Source organism: Pseudonaja textilis, chromosome 1, assembly GCF_049901715.1.
Source record: "Pseudonaja textilis isolate UNSWEBS1 chromosome 1, rPseTex1.2, whole genome shotgun sequence".
Lineage (NCBI taxonomy): Eukaryota > Metazoa > Chordata > Lepidosauria > Squamata > Elapidae > Pseudonaja > Pseudonaja textilis.
Window position 1 is genome coordinate 297,541,209 of NC_141990.1, and position 17,346 is coordinate 297,558,554.

General features: G+C 40.4%; 1 protein-coding gene across 1 annotated transcript; it reads right to left on the reverse strand.

Moving 5' to 3' along the window:
* Positions 1-363: 363 nt before the first annotated feature.
* Positions 364-17,268, reverse strand: SLC25A29 (solute carrier family 25 member 29). The gene is made up of 4 exons (XM_026698495.2): positions 16,926-17,268; positions 10,758-10,801; positions 7,249-7,332; positions 364-4,139 (listed from the first exon to the last, which is right to left on the reverse strand). Exons 1-4 carry the CDS (start codon positions 16,957-16,959, stop codon positions 3,381-3,383), a joined length of 921 nt encoding a protein of 306 aa, XP_026554280.1. The 5' UTR covers positions 16,960-17,268; the 3' UTR covers positions 364-3,380.
* Positions 17,269-17,346: the final 78 nt, after the last annotated feature.

Consider the following 17,346-nt stretch of genomic DNA (forward strand, 5'->3'; position numbering starts at 1 on the left):
GGATACCTAGTGGAGTGTATTGCCACATGATGAACCATATGTAGTTTCTCTTCTAGCTCTTGATTTACAAAAATGCTTCACCATAAAGGGATCTTGGCTTGGTACGAAGGTGGGCAATCTTTTTGCAGGTCAAGGGCAACATCTAACATTGAAGGCTCAAGAGTTGCCAAATGGGAAGGATAGATGGGGAATTTTCTAGATTTTTGAACTTTGTTTATTAGGATTTGTATTACGGTATGTATGTTTTTCACTCTGCAGGAACCATAACAGTTTTTGTAAATTCTTATCAGAGGGGTTTCTGTGTCCACAAGTTGCTCATACTTGATTTAGTATAGGTGACCTTAGTTCCATCAAAGAAAAAACTACATTTAAAAAAAAGATTTATTACTTTTATGTACAACAGTTACAGAATACTGTACAAAAAAAAGATAGTGTCGTTGCACAACAAACAACTTGGATTTCACATTCAATTTGAATGTCCCTGCAAGTAGTGTCAAAACATCCACTATACCTGCATGTATAGAAGCAGCAATCCAGTTTTATAGGTTTCTCCAGCATAATTATTATTAAAATAATTGGCTGGATTTTTTATTAAAGAGTTTAAACAGACATATTGCACCTGTCCGCAAAAATATCTTCCACTGCAGTTAGTTAATGGTACTTTCTACATACGAGCCTCTGTTATATATCACATTGCTAGTTTTTCTACCTGTTTTTCTTCCTCTTGTCTATTCAACAGCTATAATAATGGTCTTCAATTGATGTTTTGGACCCATAATTATGTAGGCTCTGATCCAAAGTTAAATCTGCAAGTGATACTTTTTTTTTCATTGGGCTTGCACATTCTTCACGGCAATGGAAATAGAATAGGAAGAACTTAAAAGCATGTGAGAAACATGGTGTTTAAACAATGTATATATTGTAGGGCCAAGTCAATGGTATAACTGCAATTTAAAGCATTTATAAGGGTCTTTAATGACCCCTCTATGTGCCAAATAGTTGGTTGAATGCCAAGGTGTCCTTAGAGGTGATGAGAAAGTTGTCTTACATCCTGTTTCTTCAGCTTTTAAGTTTCAGTCTAATTGTTACACCAAGTTCTTGCTGCTTGGCAATCTCGCATTATATACTTTATTTCTTGAACGGGTAAATTAATCCATGCTTTGAGTTAAAAAGAGTTAATCCATGCTTTCAACTTGAGGAATTTCACATCATCTTTTTGTCCAACTGTTGAATGAGCACATTTACACATTGTTATTGTGGGAGAGTTTGTGAGGAAATTAACCAGAGCAGACATTGTGCCCAAGCCTGTAGTACTGTGCTGAATGGCTTCAATTTGCATTACAACAACAAATGGGTTGAACTTGATTTTCCTCAATTAATTTGGAAAAATACTTTGCATGTTCAAACTTACCTCCAATGCATCCAATTCAAGCCAATGTGAAAACACTGGCATAAAATTACAGAAATGTTTTTTTCCTGCCCACAACAGTTTTATTAATTATGATCAGATCTTTAAGTGAGGTGGATATGGACAGGAACAAAACTTTCAATGTCAAGCTAATTACTAATTAAGCTAATTAAGATTTCTTAATACTTATAGGCAATCCCTAGAGACTTCATTACTACAAAAGGAGATGCCAAAATTCTGATTTAGTGTAAGATTTTTTTTCTTCAGTCAGTGATGTGGAACAGATGTTTGACTGGCCAGATGGCTCTTATATCTTGAGAGATATTATGACTAGGCCAATGGTATTTTTTGCTGTTCAGAAATCAGCCCAATTGGAGTTTAATCATCCAGATAAGTGTGTATAGCACTGCAACCTTAAACCTTTGTTAATAAAACCTAATTAAAACTTAATATATTGCTGATGTCAGTGAGATAATGTTACAGCATTCTTATTTAAGGATGCTATGAAATAGGCTTAATAGTTTGTCAGATCTCTTGTTCACCAAAATTTCCAAAACTACCGAGCTTGACTTTTTTCATTATTGAATTCTCTAAAACACACTTCTGTTAAATCCTTTGAAACATACTTTCATCCTTTATCTTATTACACATAGACCATAATTATGCGCATATACCCTGGTAATGGAGAAATGATAATTTAGGCACATCTATCACTGTCACCCTAAAAACAATAGTTAATTCAGGGGTGTCAAACTCACATTGTCACGTGACGTATCACACTACTTTTTTTTCTTTCGCTAAACCAGCCGTGGCTGTGGCCAATGCATGATACATCCGGCCCGTGGGCTGCAAGTTTGACAGCCCAGGTCTACATTTGGGTTGTAACAAGGTTTCTAGATATACTCTAGTTTCCAACTCAAAACATAGTAACTAAAATACGTTTAAATATTTACAAGATGCAACTGCATACAATTTAAAAAAATTAAAAGCCAAATGCAAATAGTAGCACAGAAAAACAAGCCATAATCTAAAAATAGCAGGGAAAGCATCTACATACTGAACAGTATTATTGAGATACTGATCAAATAATAAAACAGGCTGTTCATATACTGTACTAAAATATTCACAATTAGCAGGAAGCAGCAGGCTTCCTGACAAGTACTGCTAATTAACAAGAATGATAAAGTGTAGCTTACATCATCTACAGAATGACTTGCAACAGGTTGTTAAAATACAGAGTCTGGAAAGGCTTGTAGTTCTCCAGTTGTTCATCTCCATCAGTTCCCATCAGGAAGGCCACTGATCAGATGGTTATAAATTATGAGCTAAAATTATTTGGAAAAACATAAGCTCTCCTAGGATAAAGTGCAGGAAAATGAAACAAATAGGTGTTCTTTTAACTCTACATTTACCAGGACAATTGCTCTAAATAAAATATTGTGGTCAGATTGAGCAATAATTAGAACAGAGAATCCATCCAGACCTTTTAATGTGTGTTGAGAGACGTATGCATCTGTGCATACAAGCCTTCATTATCTGTTCAAGGCCCCATTTCTTCTCTTCCTGTTTGAACACAGATAGAATCTGATTAGGAATATAGCCTCAGGGCTGATAGATGTAGTCGCCATTTTGAGCTGTCTGAGATACGTTGAAACTGACTTTAGCTAGTGACTGCATTGGATTTCCTTAATAATGTGCTGGCTGGGGATTGTGGGAATTAAAGTCAAGGCTACACTGGAAAATCCAGCAGATGTGGTTTGAGCACATGTTCAAAAGGACAAATCCTTTTATTGCCTGAATTTCTAGTCAACTCAGAGTCTTCCTAAAGCATTAAGCTGCTTTTATAAATGAGATTTTTAAAAAGATGCTTTATACAGGCCAAAATGTATACTCTTGGTATCCAAATAATCTTTTTTTAAAAAAATGATGACATCTTACATGTAACAGGTACAACTTTTATCTTCCAGTCAATTTAAAAACTCGAAGGTTGTTGGATGACTGGACCAGCCTCACATCCACTTAAATCGCCTCTGATCTGGCCATCCTCTGACCTCATATATGTAAGGAATATCGTAACAGTGGCAAACGTTGCAGCATTAACAGGAAAAGCACGAAGCAAGGTGGAAGTAAGACCCCTTGTGAACACCCTTGGGCCTTCATCGCGGTAGCTTTTTCTAATGCAGTCCAGAATACCCTGGTACCGTACGACTCCTCCAACTCCATCAGCCTGAAGGCGGGACTTGATTACATCCACAGGGTATGTAGAGAGCCAGGAGACTATGCCAGACATGCCTCCTGCCAGAAGCAGTTTGGGAACAATGTAACTATCTTCCGCTTCACACCCCAGATACCTTGTTAGGCAGTCATACGTTAAAAAGTAGAAACCGAAGCTGGGGGTCTCTCTCAGAAACGTGGAAACCATTCCCTTGTTGATGCCTTTTAGACCCTCCTTTCGGTAGATCTTCACCAAGCAGTCCAAAGAGTTTTTGTAGTTCTTGGACTTCAACTTGTATTCCCCTGTTCCTTGCAGCTGCATCCGTGTCTTAGCCAGTTCCATAGGACAGCAGATCACACATTGAATGGCGCCTGCTGCTGAACCTGCAAGGAACTGATGTACAGGTGTGTCCTTTCCAAGAGCACGGAGAGCATTCCCTTGAACGCCAAAGACAAGGGCATTAATGAAGGTGAGACCCATCATAGGCGACCCAATACCTTTATAAAGTCCAAAAGCCTAGATGAAAACAAAGCACACATATAGATGATGACCAGGAATTTAAAGACTTTTCTCAAGCAACGTATAATAAAGCTATTAACATTCTGCAATTTTTTGTTTTGCAATAGTTAGATCTGAATTATCCTTTAGGCATGGCACTCCTAGACTATGGCAGCAACAACTTGCCATACCCCAACATCCCATCCCAAAGATCTGCTTTTTCTTCAGCAGCAAAAAAAGTGAATGTGTGCAACCTCCAAATGCCAAAGATACTCCACAATCCCCAAGTTCACACATTTCAATATGCAGCTATTGTTTTCAAAAGTTCTCCTATTTCTTACCCTATATCAGGGGATCCCAAACCCATTTGCATCAGGCATTCATTCATAAAGGTGCCTGCCCCTCCCCCACTCCAGGCCACCAACCCCCAAAGGTTGGGAAATTCTGCCTATATTACGTTTTTTTACACTTGACAGCTACTTATTTAATATCAGAATATGAACAAAGCAAATTATCACCAATTCCATCTCCCTAATCTGGATTGGATTCATGTTCTAACAAAATAATAATAATTATTAATTAATAATTAATAATAATCAGGAGATGAATCAGCAACAGTTACCACCAACTGCTGGCATTATTAACAGTGGAGACTGGACTGTTTCTGCCTAGCACATCCCTTTAGGAATCAAATGCACATCTTTATATAGCTATGTGAAACCTGAGGTTCCTTTTTATATGAATCCTGAAGTTTTCATCTCGCAAACGAGGAACTGAGATCAATAGCAAAGCAGGAAGAAAATCATCAATCTTATGTGAGCTTTGTTTGTGGGCATGAATAGAAATAATTCAGTGTTTTTCCCAAGCCTTCCAAAACTTTGAGGCAGAGATGGATACGAATGAAATTAAGCATTCTGCCCTAAAACAGGAACACATTCATATGCATGGTCTACAGCAGGGATGTCAAACTCAAGGCCTGCGGGCTGAATCCAGCCTGCAATGTGGCTAGATCTGGCCCGTGTGGGCTGCCCTTGAGACAGCAAAGGACTAGTGCCTCAGCCCTGGCCCAGGCCAGCCAGGCGCTAATCTGTAACTTGATGGCCGCCATCCCAGGCTGGAATGCAGTCAGCCTTAGAACTGCTGTCTCAGCCCTGCCCTCTGGGCACTTGCCACCTCCTGTGCGCATGGCCAAGGGGCGGGGTCGAGGCAGTGACATGGCACCCAGCTGGCTCAAGGGCTGCCCCGTGGATCTAAGGCCACCATCTAGTTATAGATCAGCGCCGCACCCACCACCGGCGCCTCCATGGCTGTTTGCTGGTCCAGCCTTGCAGCTCGTGCAACTTCCCTTTCCCTAGGACCACCCATGATCTGCCCTGCGTGGGAAAGCCACAGGCACAGTAAGCATGGCCACCAGCAGCTCTGCCAATCTTTTCCCCTCCCCATATCCCTTCTTGAGTGCGGAGGAAAACACAAGATGGAAATGAGGGAGGGAGGGAGGAAAGAAGGAAGTAATGATGAGGCAGGAAGCTGGCCATGCCCCCCCCAGCCACGCCTACCCCAGCCACATCCACTGAGGCCACACGCATCCAGCCCCCTGAGGTTACCACAAGCCTGATGTGACCCTCAATGAAATCGAGTTTGACACCCCTGGTCTACAGTAATATGCATATCTCTTGATATACTCTAAAGTTGTGCCAGTTATTACTGCAATATTCCTACACTTCAATACTTCTGCTACAACTAGGTATGAGTGAATTTGCATTTATTCGCTACCTGCTAGGAGTATCAAACATCCACCCAGTTTGTATCATTAAACTAAACTTAAATATGGATGGAACTACGGAGGAATGTCCCCTTCTCATGGCTCTGGATGACAGTGAAACCTTCGGAGATTGTCAGCCACAGTAAGATCTGTGCCACTAGTGCTGCTGCTATTGTTATTGTTTGTGGCTTGTTGTGGATTTTACTGTCCTGTACTATTATCTTTTCTAGTGAGAGTGAGAGTGCTTATAGTTTTGTCAAATGTTTCGGAATTTATCTTTTGAATATGTACATAGCATCCATCCATGCTGATGCAAAGCTCCCGAGTTGCCACAATGCCTTAAAGGATCTCCACTTCTTCCCAAGATCATAGACCTGTGCTTTGTATCTATTATGTGATTCTGAGACATTCATGGGACACAACTGCTTTCAGAAGGTGCAGGGAGATGTTAGTTCACATTCTCACAATAAAAAATACCAGTTACTGTATTCAATTGGACACCATGTGTGTCCAACACTGCAATGTGTATATACTTACCTAAGAATAAGTCCTATTACACTCCGGGTGCCTTATTTTCAAATAATCATGTATAAATTGGATCACAGAAATGTAAATGTTTTAAGTGGGGTCTTCTTTTTTCCCGGAGAAACCCAACATTCCCTATTTACTAAGCATGCTCACTTGCCGTTGGCCTACTTTTTTTAAAAAAAACTTTATTTTCTTAAATGTTTTTCTGTCTCTTGCTAAAGCTGGTCAACCGTTGACACTCACTGCTAAAGTTTAATTATTAGAAAAAGCAGTTTAAAAGAATGTAGTAAAGGCTTGATCACTTCAGTTTGTGAAAAAGCGAATGGGTGACCAGCAGCAAGAGAAAAAAATGAGGTATGTAAAATTAAAATGCATCCATCTATGTCTATTTTACAAAAATAAGAATAGCACTGACTTGGAATCTATTTAAATCAACCTGCCCCTGAATGTTTTAACCTCCTCTATGACTATTTTTAATTAGATTTTTTTTAACCTGTTGCAAACAAAAGTCTTGGTGGGATTATAGTCTCAGCAATAAATATTGGTATAAATAGTTTTAAATAATAATTAAACTATGTCTAAAATAATCAAACAAAATGAAGCAAAAGTTATGGTAGTTTGTTGAACTGCTACAGCATCTTTGGGGCTTTATATATGATCCTTATTATGTCCTGGAGGAGGCCATTTTTGACAGATGGCCTGGGTACCTTCAAACTATCAGGTGGCTTTGCAGTTCCAGTTCCAGTACTATAAAAGGGGGACCACATTCCTTTTATTTAAATAGCTCCTCCTCCACTTAAATGCCCATCATGCACATTAATTCAGGAAGTTACTTACAGATTCTTGCTTTATGATAGACTGGAAACAATGTACAGTCCCACGGTAGAGCGGCTTCTCCACACTTTGAACTTGAAGGCGTACCTATAAAATGTAATCAGAAATTACTGACATGGCAAAATAAAACCAACGAGAATGATAGTACCTTTGGGTGCATACACATAATATAGCTATGTACATGTGTGCAGGCATGATGCCACAATACATTAAAGAGAACAGAGTTTGCATTTTGGAAGCGTTTTTTTATGTTATATCCTATATGGAATGGTCACTTGCTAGGATGTTAAATTAAGATCTTCAGTGAGACAAATCCTCACTTGGCTATTCAGTTATTGCTGGTTTAATTAGCACATCTGATGTTTCTAAAGAATTAAGTGTTGCTCATCTATAGAACCATGAATAGTTAAGCTCAATATATATCAGCTGTAAGTGAAAATGTTCCCCAGGCATAAACTTAGATTTTTTTTTCTATAGCACCACAACTACAATACCTTAACAAGCTTAGGGTTCACAACTTAAATATGCCAAAAGTCTAAATAATCTTAGTACAACGAATTCCAGCAATCCATATACAAGATTTACAGGGTCAAAAAAATCCTGTGTGGAGGAACAATTTGGAACCTGGCTATTTTAAAACAATTGAAGGACCTCAGAGACTAACAATAGTTTAAACCTTAAGAGCATTGCATCTTTAGAATAAGAGTTCTATTTTTGTCCCAATGTCATTTCTTAATAAAAATCATTTTTATTAAGATTGTTCCTAGTTTTTCTTCTTATTTTGTAAACGTGAGTAGCAATCAAATATGTTGGCAATTCAAAATACTAAAAAGCATACAGAGTGGGCTCAGAAATCATTCCAGTAGCAATACCTAAAACTCATTAACACAAAGCAGTCATAGCTGTACAGGGAAATGAAAAAAATGGGTTCCTGATTTAAGGAAAGGCTGAAACAGAATTCACAATTTAAGAGGCTTTTGCTTGTTAGCACAGGTGTACAAACTTTAAGCACAAAATGGGACAAAGAAAAACACTAAAGAATAAATTGCAGAAGTTAGACTTTTCTTTTTTAAAAAAAAATAGATATACCCCACACCCTCCATTCTAGAAACATTTTTAAAACTTTTTTTTTTTTTAAAGGGAAGGTACTTTTTGCTTGTTTATAAAAATTTGTACTAATCATAAATGTTGGAATAAATTAAGACCGAGAGAAACAGAATGTTCACCTGGTCTATACTTACTAGGTAACTCTCCCGTGATGAGGCTTATCTGTCATCTACAACAAAGTAACACTTTTGCTGTTAATGAAGACAGCCCCTAGCTCAAAAAGTAAAGGCAGTTAAGCAACAAAGAAATTGTACACATTACATCAACAAAGTGGGGCAGGAGTCTCCATTTGAAGAGCTGGTTCCAAAACAGTTCAGCATCTTCCCCATTTTACAAGCCCTTACCCTCCCCGTCCCACAAACCCAGCCTGCCTAATCATTAGAACTACTTGAAAGTTATTAAACTTTGCTTTAAATTCCAGTGTGTGTGTGTGTGTGTGTGTGTGTGTGTGTGTGTGTGTGTAGATTTTCACGAGTACAGGTATGTAGGTCTAGGTGTGTTCGGGTCTTTTCCTGTGTAAGATTAAGAGTATCTTGGCCAAGAAAAGACCCGAACACACACACACACACACACACACACACACACACACACACACACACACACACAGCATTCAAGAGAAAATATGCCTAGCTACATTATTCAGCTTCATCAGGAAAAGACTGTCATATTAGGTAAGGCTTAACGAAGATTTAATAAATGCCTTTTCGTGAAAACAGTTGTTTTATTTCTGACCGATTAAAATGAAGCAATGATACAATCCTGTCCATATTTTCTTGAAAGCTAATCCCTCAGTGGGCTGGGCTTTCAAATAAATATGCATAGAATCTGTCTCCAAAACAGATTCCCCCTCCTCAGTGTGGAGTAGTCATATCACTGTTCTTTTAACAACACAGAAGCAAGCTAAGCATTTAAGATAAATGCTTTATCAGTATGTATATTTATAGGAAGAAATTATTTATGTTTTCATGTTGAAATTGTACAAATTATAAAAAGTATCTCGGCAATTTGTGATTAATTAAGTAACCTCCCAAATATGATAGAGTTTTCTTACAAAGCAAATGTATTGAACATGTTTCCAAGAATGCATATAGCTTGGTCCCCGGGCACAGTTTGAGGGTGGGTATGTGATGCAATAATTGTTTTTAAACTAAAAGAGCCAGTGAATATCTCCTTAAACATCCCACAGATACCATGTTTGTGATAGGTGAAATATAAATACACCAAAACAATTGAACTAAAATAAATTTCAATTCAGGAGTGTCAACTCATTCTGAGAACCTGTCCATTATAATATATGCAGGATTAAGTGTAACTCCTAAAAGCTACTCATTCTGATAAGAAACCATGTGAAAAGAAGTTCTGTGCAATTTAATAGAATGAATCCATAGCAAAGATTATTTCTTGGAATGAAATAACTAAAAAATCCATTTACAAGCCAAGAAGCTACATTTTTCAAGGCTTAAATGGATAAGTATTCCTTTACTTTTTAAGGTTGTTTACAGTGTTATCCAGCACATTTTCTCTTCAAAAAGTTAATGTAATTCTCATACAAACCAAAATACTTGGATTTGTTTTAATTTATATTCTTAGCATACAGCTTCACCCTGGCACATTCATATTCCAAAATATGAATGTGCCTCATCTATTTTAGTGAGGGATTCCCTGAATTAAAAATGCAAACATGTTTGCAACTTGAAATCTCTGTACTCCCATTATTAGTATCTTATTTTCACAGTCCTGTTTTGAATATTATTTAATTTCTTTACAGGCGCGAATATTACCCAAACTCTTAATTTTTTTCTTGACAAATAATTTACTACTGAACTATCCAACCGCAGCCAATATACATCCATGTCTTAAACAAGTAAATAAAAATTGTCATTGAAAACTCACAACATCTTTTCTTGGATGGGAAGAAGCACATTAAATCAGCAAGACTGTTTCATCATGCAGCAAACAGTCATCTAGTCAATATAATTAACAAATTAATTGCTTCAAATGCAAATAAAATAATTGTACCAGATAAAGCAGGATTAAGGAAAGTGCATTTTTAAATTTTATTTTGGTACAAATGAGTTATGTACACTCTTAAGATTTATTAGATGCCATTGAACTATCATATTTAAAATATGATTGAAGACATATACCTCAGAACACTTTTTAAGTGCATCAAACAAGGGATGATATAATCTGAAACTTTAAATGTTCCATTTCTGTGGAATGTTGAATGCAACATGGAACGTTGCAGTGTTTAGTATTATTGCAATCTATTGGAAGGTCTCTAGGAGGTGTCTTACTTAAATGGCCTAAAACATCTAGATGACTTCCCTATTCTATTTGTAAGGGCAGATACTGCTTTCAGTCTAATCACATATTTCAAGAAAGCTTGTGAAAAGTAAACCCACCTTAACTGTATCAAATGGATGTCCTACAAGTACACCAGCAGCACCTGAAATAAACAAGAGCACAATGAGACCATGCCATCCAGACCATTATGTAAAATACAGATTCATTAAGGAATTTACAAAATAGAAACATTAAATACACCTTAGAGCAGGGGTCACCAACCTTTTGGACCTCAGGGACCACCAAACTTATAATTTTAAATCCCGCGGGCCACTAATATGAATCCAGCATGCCACTCACTGAAGCGCTTGGACTCCCACTGACAGGAGGGGTCCTTCAGGCACTTAGCTTGGCTGCCTATTTCTGCAACCTTAAATACTCAGAGAGTCATTTGGATTCATTTCCCACAGAAAACAAAACACTGGGATCTCTCATCTTTCTCTCTCTCTCTCTTTCTCTCTCACCTCCCTCTTTCTCTTTCTCTCTTCCCCCCCCCCCCTCTGTCCTGGGGATGGGGTGGGGTGAAAGGAACCTCTGAACTGGTGCTGGGTGGTGAGAATCTGACATCTGGAGGCCAATGAGCCACGTGCTGAAGACCAGATGGCTGGCAGGGAGGTGGGGCAACAGGGCTGATACCAGCAGCGGATGGGCTGATATGTGTGGGAGATCGCGGCATCGGAGCCCTTCACGGGTGTTCCCTGGCCTGCGAGGGGGTGATGGTAAAGGAACCTATGATCTGGTGTTACCTCCTGCTTCCATGCATTGACAAGGTCGAGCAGCTACCAAAGATGCCCTCAGGTGAAGATGTTGCGGGGGGGCTCCACTCCTCCCCTCAAAAGCTTTTCTTCCTCCTCGCCAGAAGTGCTCACACACAAAGCGCTCACCACCCCTCTGGCACCCGACAAGCTGCCTCCTTCCTGCTGGGCATGTAAGCGCTTCTGGCAAGGAGGAAGAAAAGCTCCTGAGGGGAGGGATCAAGCCTCCCCCTCACAACGTCTTCACCTGAGGGCATTGCTGGCAGCAGCTTCCTGTGGCTCAGGAGGTCCTCCTGCTGCTTGGCCTCTTCGATGCACTGAAGCAGGAGGCAGCAGCCACGACATGGGTTTGCTATGGAGACTGCAGGATTGCCCCACCTCCCCGCCAGCCATCTGGTCTTCAGCATGCTGAGGACCACCACAGACCACCAGTGGGCCGCAGGCCACCGGTTGGCGACCATTGCCTTAGAGCAAGGTACTAATCCTTCTACAGTGGGTGGTGAAATAGATCAGACAATGAGAGAAAATAAAAAGGATAGGATAATATTAAAATTGCAAGTAAATCAATCAATCGATATTAATACAATAAGACCAATAAAAAAACAGCAACATCCCCACAATTGCAACAACAGCACAATTGTACTCGGGTCACATATTCCACCTAAGCTAAAGCCTTGGGAAGAAACCTAGGCCTTCGAGGCCTGTTATAAGGACCACAAATCAGGGCTGCTCAAACCTTTGGGCGGAGGGGGGGCTATTTCCAGGGGGCAGGCAGCCTTTGTGACAGAGGAAGGCATACCTCCCGAGTCCCACCAGATGGCGCCGCCTTAAAGATGGCTCCTGGAACACATCAGATATAACTGGGAGAAAGGCAGTCCCTTAAACAGCCAGGCCCCTATGGCATGAAAGGCTTTATAAGTAAAAACCAGTACCTTAAGTTGGACCTGGAAGCTTATGGTAACCAGTGCAGCCTGTGCACTGAGGTGCTATATGGACATACGGAAGCCTGCCCATAAGTGCCTGCCTCATCAGAATAGAATAGAATAGAATAGAATAGAATAGAATAGAATAGGAGTAACAGAGTTGGAAGGGACCCTGGAGGTCTTCTAGTCCAACCCCCTGCCTAGGCAGGGAACCGTACACCACTTCAAACAAATGGTTATCCAACATCTTTATTAAAGCTTCCATTGTTGGAGCATTCACAACTTCTGGAGGCAACTTGTTCCACGGATTAATTGTTCTAACTGTCAGGAAATGTCTCCTTAATTCTAAGTTGCTTCTCTCCTTGATTAGTTTCCACCCACTGCTTCTTGTCCTGCCCTCAGGAGCTTTGGAGAATAGCTTGACTCCCTCTTCTTTGTGGCAGCCCCTGAGATATTGGAATACTGCTAGCATGTCACTCCCAGTCCTTCTTTTCATTAGAGTAGACATACCAGTTCCTGCAACTGTTCTTTATATGTTTTAGCCTCCAGTCCCCTAATCATCATTGTTGCTCTTCTCTGCACTCTTTCTAGAGTCTCAACATCTTTTTTACATCGTGGCGACCAAAACTGGATGCAGTATTCCAAGTGTGGCCTTACTTCACGTGATCTTGATTCTATCACAATTGTTGCCAGCTGCAGTTTTCCAGTGGCAACTTAGAAAAGGTCAAATGAGAGACACTTCACTTTTCATTCTAGCCAACAAAAGGCAAGTTGAAGAAATGAACAGGAAATGTTGCCACACGGTCTGTAAAACCACAACAGTAGATACCATCTGCAGACAATACAGCTGGGATGACAACTGTCCTTACTATACTTCTAGAACAGCAGTGACAAACTCACAATGACACATCATCATGTGATGTATTGCAACTCCCTCCTTGCTAAACCAGGGGCAGTCGTGGCTAGTGCATAACACATCCTGCCCACAGGCTGTGAGTTTGACACCCCTGTTTTAGAAGCTACTTATCACATAACATCTAGTTCATCTAGACTAGAATACCTGAGTTTGCTAAAGGCAGGCATGTTTAAAGTTTTATGATTTAAGAGCATATCATTGGTAACTTGATAATATAATGGGGTTAAAAGTCAAAACGAAGGGGGAAAAAAATCAAGCCACCTCAAGCTCTTCACTAAAGAATTGATTCCCCACCCCCAAGAAATGCTAGCCTGAATGGTCAATCTGGTGAACTATCCCTAAGCACAGAAGGCCATGCTTCCAATATGCACCCATCATGCAGTCAAAACAATATTACTCTAATGAAGTGTTTGTTTACTCCATGCCTTGCTGGAAAATACACACTTATTCCAAAACTATTTAAAAAAAAACCAGTAGCTGCATATTGAAAAACACACACCAAATGTTTCCTCAATCTTAAACTTATCCCCATTGCATATTACAGAAGCTTGGGTTGGAAATGATTGGCTTCCTCCACAGAGCTAAACATTTACTCTCTGGGAAAGCTTAAAGTTCCACCCTTATAGGGTACTTCTGCTATTTTAAAGAGAAAGGGACTGAAATGGCAGCTTACTGTCTACCCATTTATAAGAAAGGGATGGGGAACAATTTCATTCAACATTATCATCATTTAGTTTCAATGGGGAGGAAACTGCCTGAAGCAGCATCAGGAAATAGGACAGGATGGCAAAATTAATGGCTCCAACCTTGGAAACTTTTCAGGAGGGCCAAAAGGCCTTTGTCTCCAAGATCTGATCCTGGTCTGCCCGGGTTTAGTAGAAATAGTTATGATAGGGACATATGATCCATTCTCCATCAATGAAGCTACTTTGTCAATATGTAAAACTACATAATTTGCAAACTTGTAGGTTTTGTAGATAAATTCTCTGCCTGATCAGCTAGAAGACTGCTATATTTGTACAGCAGTTAAACCAGCACGCAGGTTAATATTTCTGTACAGGCAAAACTGTAAATTTACTCATCACTAGTGTGATGAGAAAAAATAATAGAAGTGGCTTGTATGGTAGTATTCTCAAATGACAGAAAATAAAACATGAAGTATCACCATAGCTCTAATACAAATCCTTTTCCAAAAGATTACAAATATCCCATTAAAAATCAAATCCTTTATTTTTATCTTTACAAAATCAATACTCTGATGCTCTGGGCTAAAGAAAAACCTTTTTGTGCCAAATAAAACCTCCCACATGCCTTATCTGGAAAAAAAAAAGGGGGGGGGGAAATCCCACGCCTTTCTCTTTCTTTGCTAGAATAGATGTAAATTACACCTCCTCCTACATTCCTCACCCTTTTATCTTGCTTCTATCTTTTCTTCAGAGGAGCTTATCTTTTCCACCCAAATCTTGACAGCCTGCTCTGTAGGAGGCAAGGCAATTGTGACTCCTGCACATCATGTGAAAATTCCAACACAGGCTAAAAGGAAAGCAAGGTCTACACATCTGGGCTGCTTACATTACAATAAACTGATACATTTGTATGCATTTGTTATAGGAAATGAGGACAAGCCTTGTGGGTACTAAACTACACATTTTGTTTTGAAACATTTATCTTTGGGACCAAAGTAGGTTAAATCCTAAAACAAATTAGCATTTGAAGTTCTTCCATTAAAAACACAAATGTGTCCTGCAGCATTAAATATGTTAAAGCCTTGCCAAACCATTTTTAAGTTACATTTAAATGGCTTAAATGCTGGAGCTGAATATCTGAAGAACAGCATGCTTGTCTATGTAATGACATAGAAAAGTTAATAACTAAATTGGCTAGAGATTATCAGCATCTCTGGATCAATATAATGCAGCCATAGGCTACAACCAAAAAGTCTCAAGTACAAATTTAAGACACAAAAATGACTTTGTCTCTTCTGGTCCAACCTATTATTCACAGATTGCTTGCAAGAAAATTAAAGAAAGGTGTACTATGTATGCCACTTTCAACTCTTGGAGGAAAGACATATAAAGCAAATAAATAAATATCCTGTGCTAGGAATGAAAACAAGGGCGAGTATGCTGGAAAACGTTATTTATATCATCACAACAACAAAGCAACTTTGTTTTATGTTCTGGGACTTAATTAAAAACAACTATGAGGAAGTGAAATTAAATTACCCGCACAAGTATTTTCTGAATGTGTTGAACAAATTCCAAAATTCCTGGGAGGCTATGACTAAAACCAGAAAGTTGTCAGAAAGGAAAAAACAAACTGAAAAACTCCACTCCCCCTCCGATTTTTAGTTTTCTACACATACACACACACACACACCCATCTGTAAAATGAGACTCTTGTTGGGAAAAGCAGATTTACAATTTGCTATGTACCAGGGCTCAAAGTAACATTACCCTCCAGCTTCAGATAAACTGATTACTAGAAGCTCCTTCTCATGTGATTTCACAATGAAAGGGACTGGAGAGATACCGTACTTTGAATCTGTGTGGAGACAGTACAGATAAAAAGCATAGTTTGAAAGGACCTTCAAACACTTCTTAATAGGAAAATTAAGCCTTCCCATTTCTAAAAAGAATGGTCCCACAATCACAGGAGAGAGAAGTATGGTTGAGTCTGCTTTGATGGAAGCAACAGCAAGAGATTCAAGATTTTCCCTGTAAGAATTCATTTGTGTCTATTCTTCGCCAGTGGGCATTTATTTAGTTTCCAAGAAATGCATATGTATCCCATCTATTGAGGGTGGGGGAGGAAATCATGCAAAAAGAGCAATCGGGAGGTGGGGGAAATGAGTTCTGGGCTGTTTTGGCCTTCAAAATATCACAAGTCTCTCTCTCTCCCCCCTGTCCTCAAATGGAGTCCAGGTATTTGTTTTCAGTGCGACTTTAAGTTGTAAGACTACATATCTAGGATTTCGTTCCATTTCACTTAAACAGAATTTTCTTCCTAACAGACCCTTCTGGGTTTGGGCCAAGTCCTAAACCAAAAATCAGTTCCCTGTCTGGAAAGTTTTAAATGGTCAAGAAGACGATAGAAGAGGAAGAGCCGGTTTCCGTTTTAGTACAACAGCCTCACTCACCAGGCTGTGGTGGAGAGGTAGCCGACCCACCCAAAGCCTAGCAGTCATTTGCCGATTGCGCAGCTAGGAAAGCCAACCCAGCTCAGAAAGGGACAATGGGGTCAGCAGAGAAGCGGCGGCGTACCTCCCAGGTGTACCGATCCGAACCAATCGAGCACAAAAACGGGCTAAGAAAATCACCGCTTGCGTGGAGGCTCCAGATTGTCTCTTCCTCCTCCTCCCCGCCCCCCCACTTTCTAAGCGGCTGCGCATGAATGCAACACCTCCCGGGCTCCTTCGGGCGGGTGGGCAGCGCATCTTCACTGCAGTGCGCCAAGCCGCGGAGAGAGGTGGCCATCGCCTGCCTGCCTACCGCAGCCGCCTCTCCCTCTCTCTCTCCCCCCCTCCCTCCCTCCACCCATCCGCCGTCCCGGATCTACGCAAACCCATTCGCCGTCGTGGCCTGAACCATGTCAACCTCGATCCTCCCCATCGCTCGGGGCGCCGCTTCTTACCTCCTACGCAGCCTGCGAGGAAATCCAGCGCCATGATCGCTGTGCCCGACGACGCGTGTTTTTCAAACCTTTCAAATGCGCTTTGCTCCGGGTTTGTTTGTTTGTTTTTTAATTTATTTTATGCACCTTGTGGCTCCGAGTACCGTAACGAGTTTCCTTGCGGAATAAAGGAGGGGGGGGTTGGGCTTCCTCCAAGGCCGAAGGGAGGAATTGCAATCCAGAGGCTCTTTGCGATGGGGAAACGCGTCCTTTCTTTGGCGCCTCGGCCTCCCTTTGCGTTCTGACGGCGAGCCAGGGAAATCCAGGGCGCCCTTCGAGCCGGCGCGTTCCTCTCTCGATTGTCGCTAAACTGGACCGAGTCGTTTCTATTTCTGAGGAGGGAGGGAAGTGGGGGGAGACCGAGCCTTATGGGGAAAAGGCA

Coding starts and splice junctions, on each gene's coding strand:
- SLC25A29 (XM_026698495.2), bottom strand. CDS start 16,959: ATGGCGCTGGATTTCCTCGCAGGCTGCGTAGGAG. Junction 7,333..10,757: donor ATCCATTTGATACAGTTAAG/GTGGGTTTACTT, acceptor TACATTTTATAG/GTACGCCTTCAAGTTCAAAG. Junction 4,140..7,248: donor CTATCATAAAGCAAGAATCT/GTAAGTAACTTC, acceptor GTTTTCATCTAG/GCTTTTGGACTTTATAAAGG.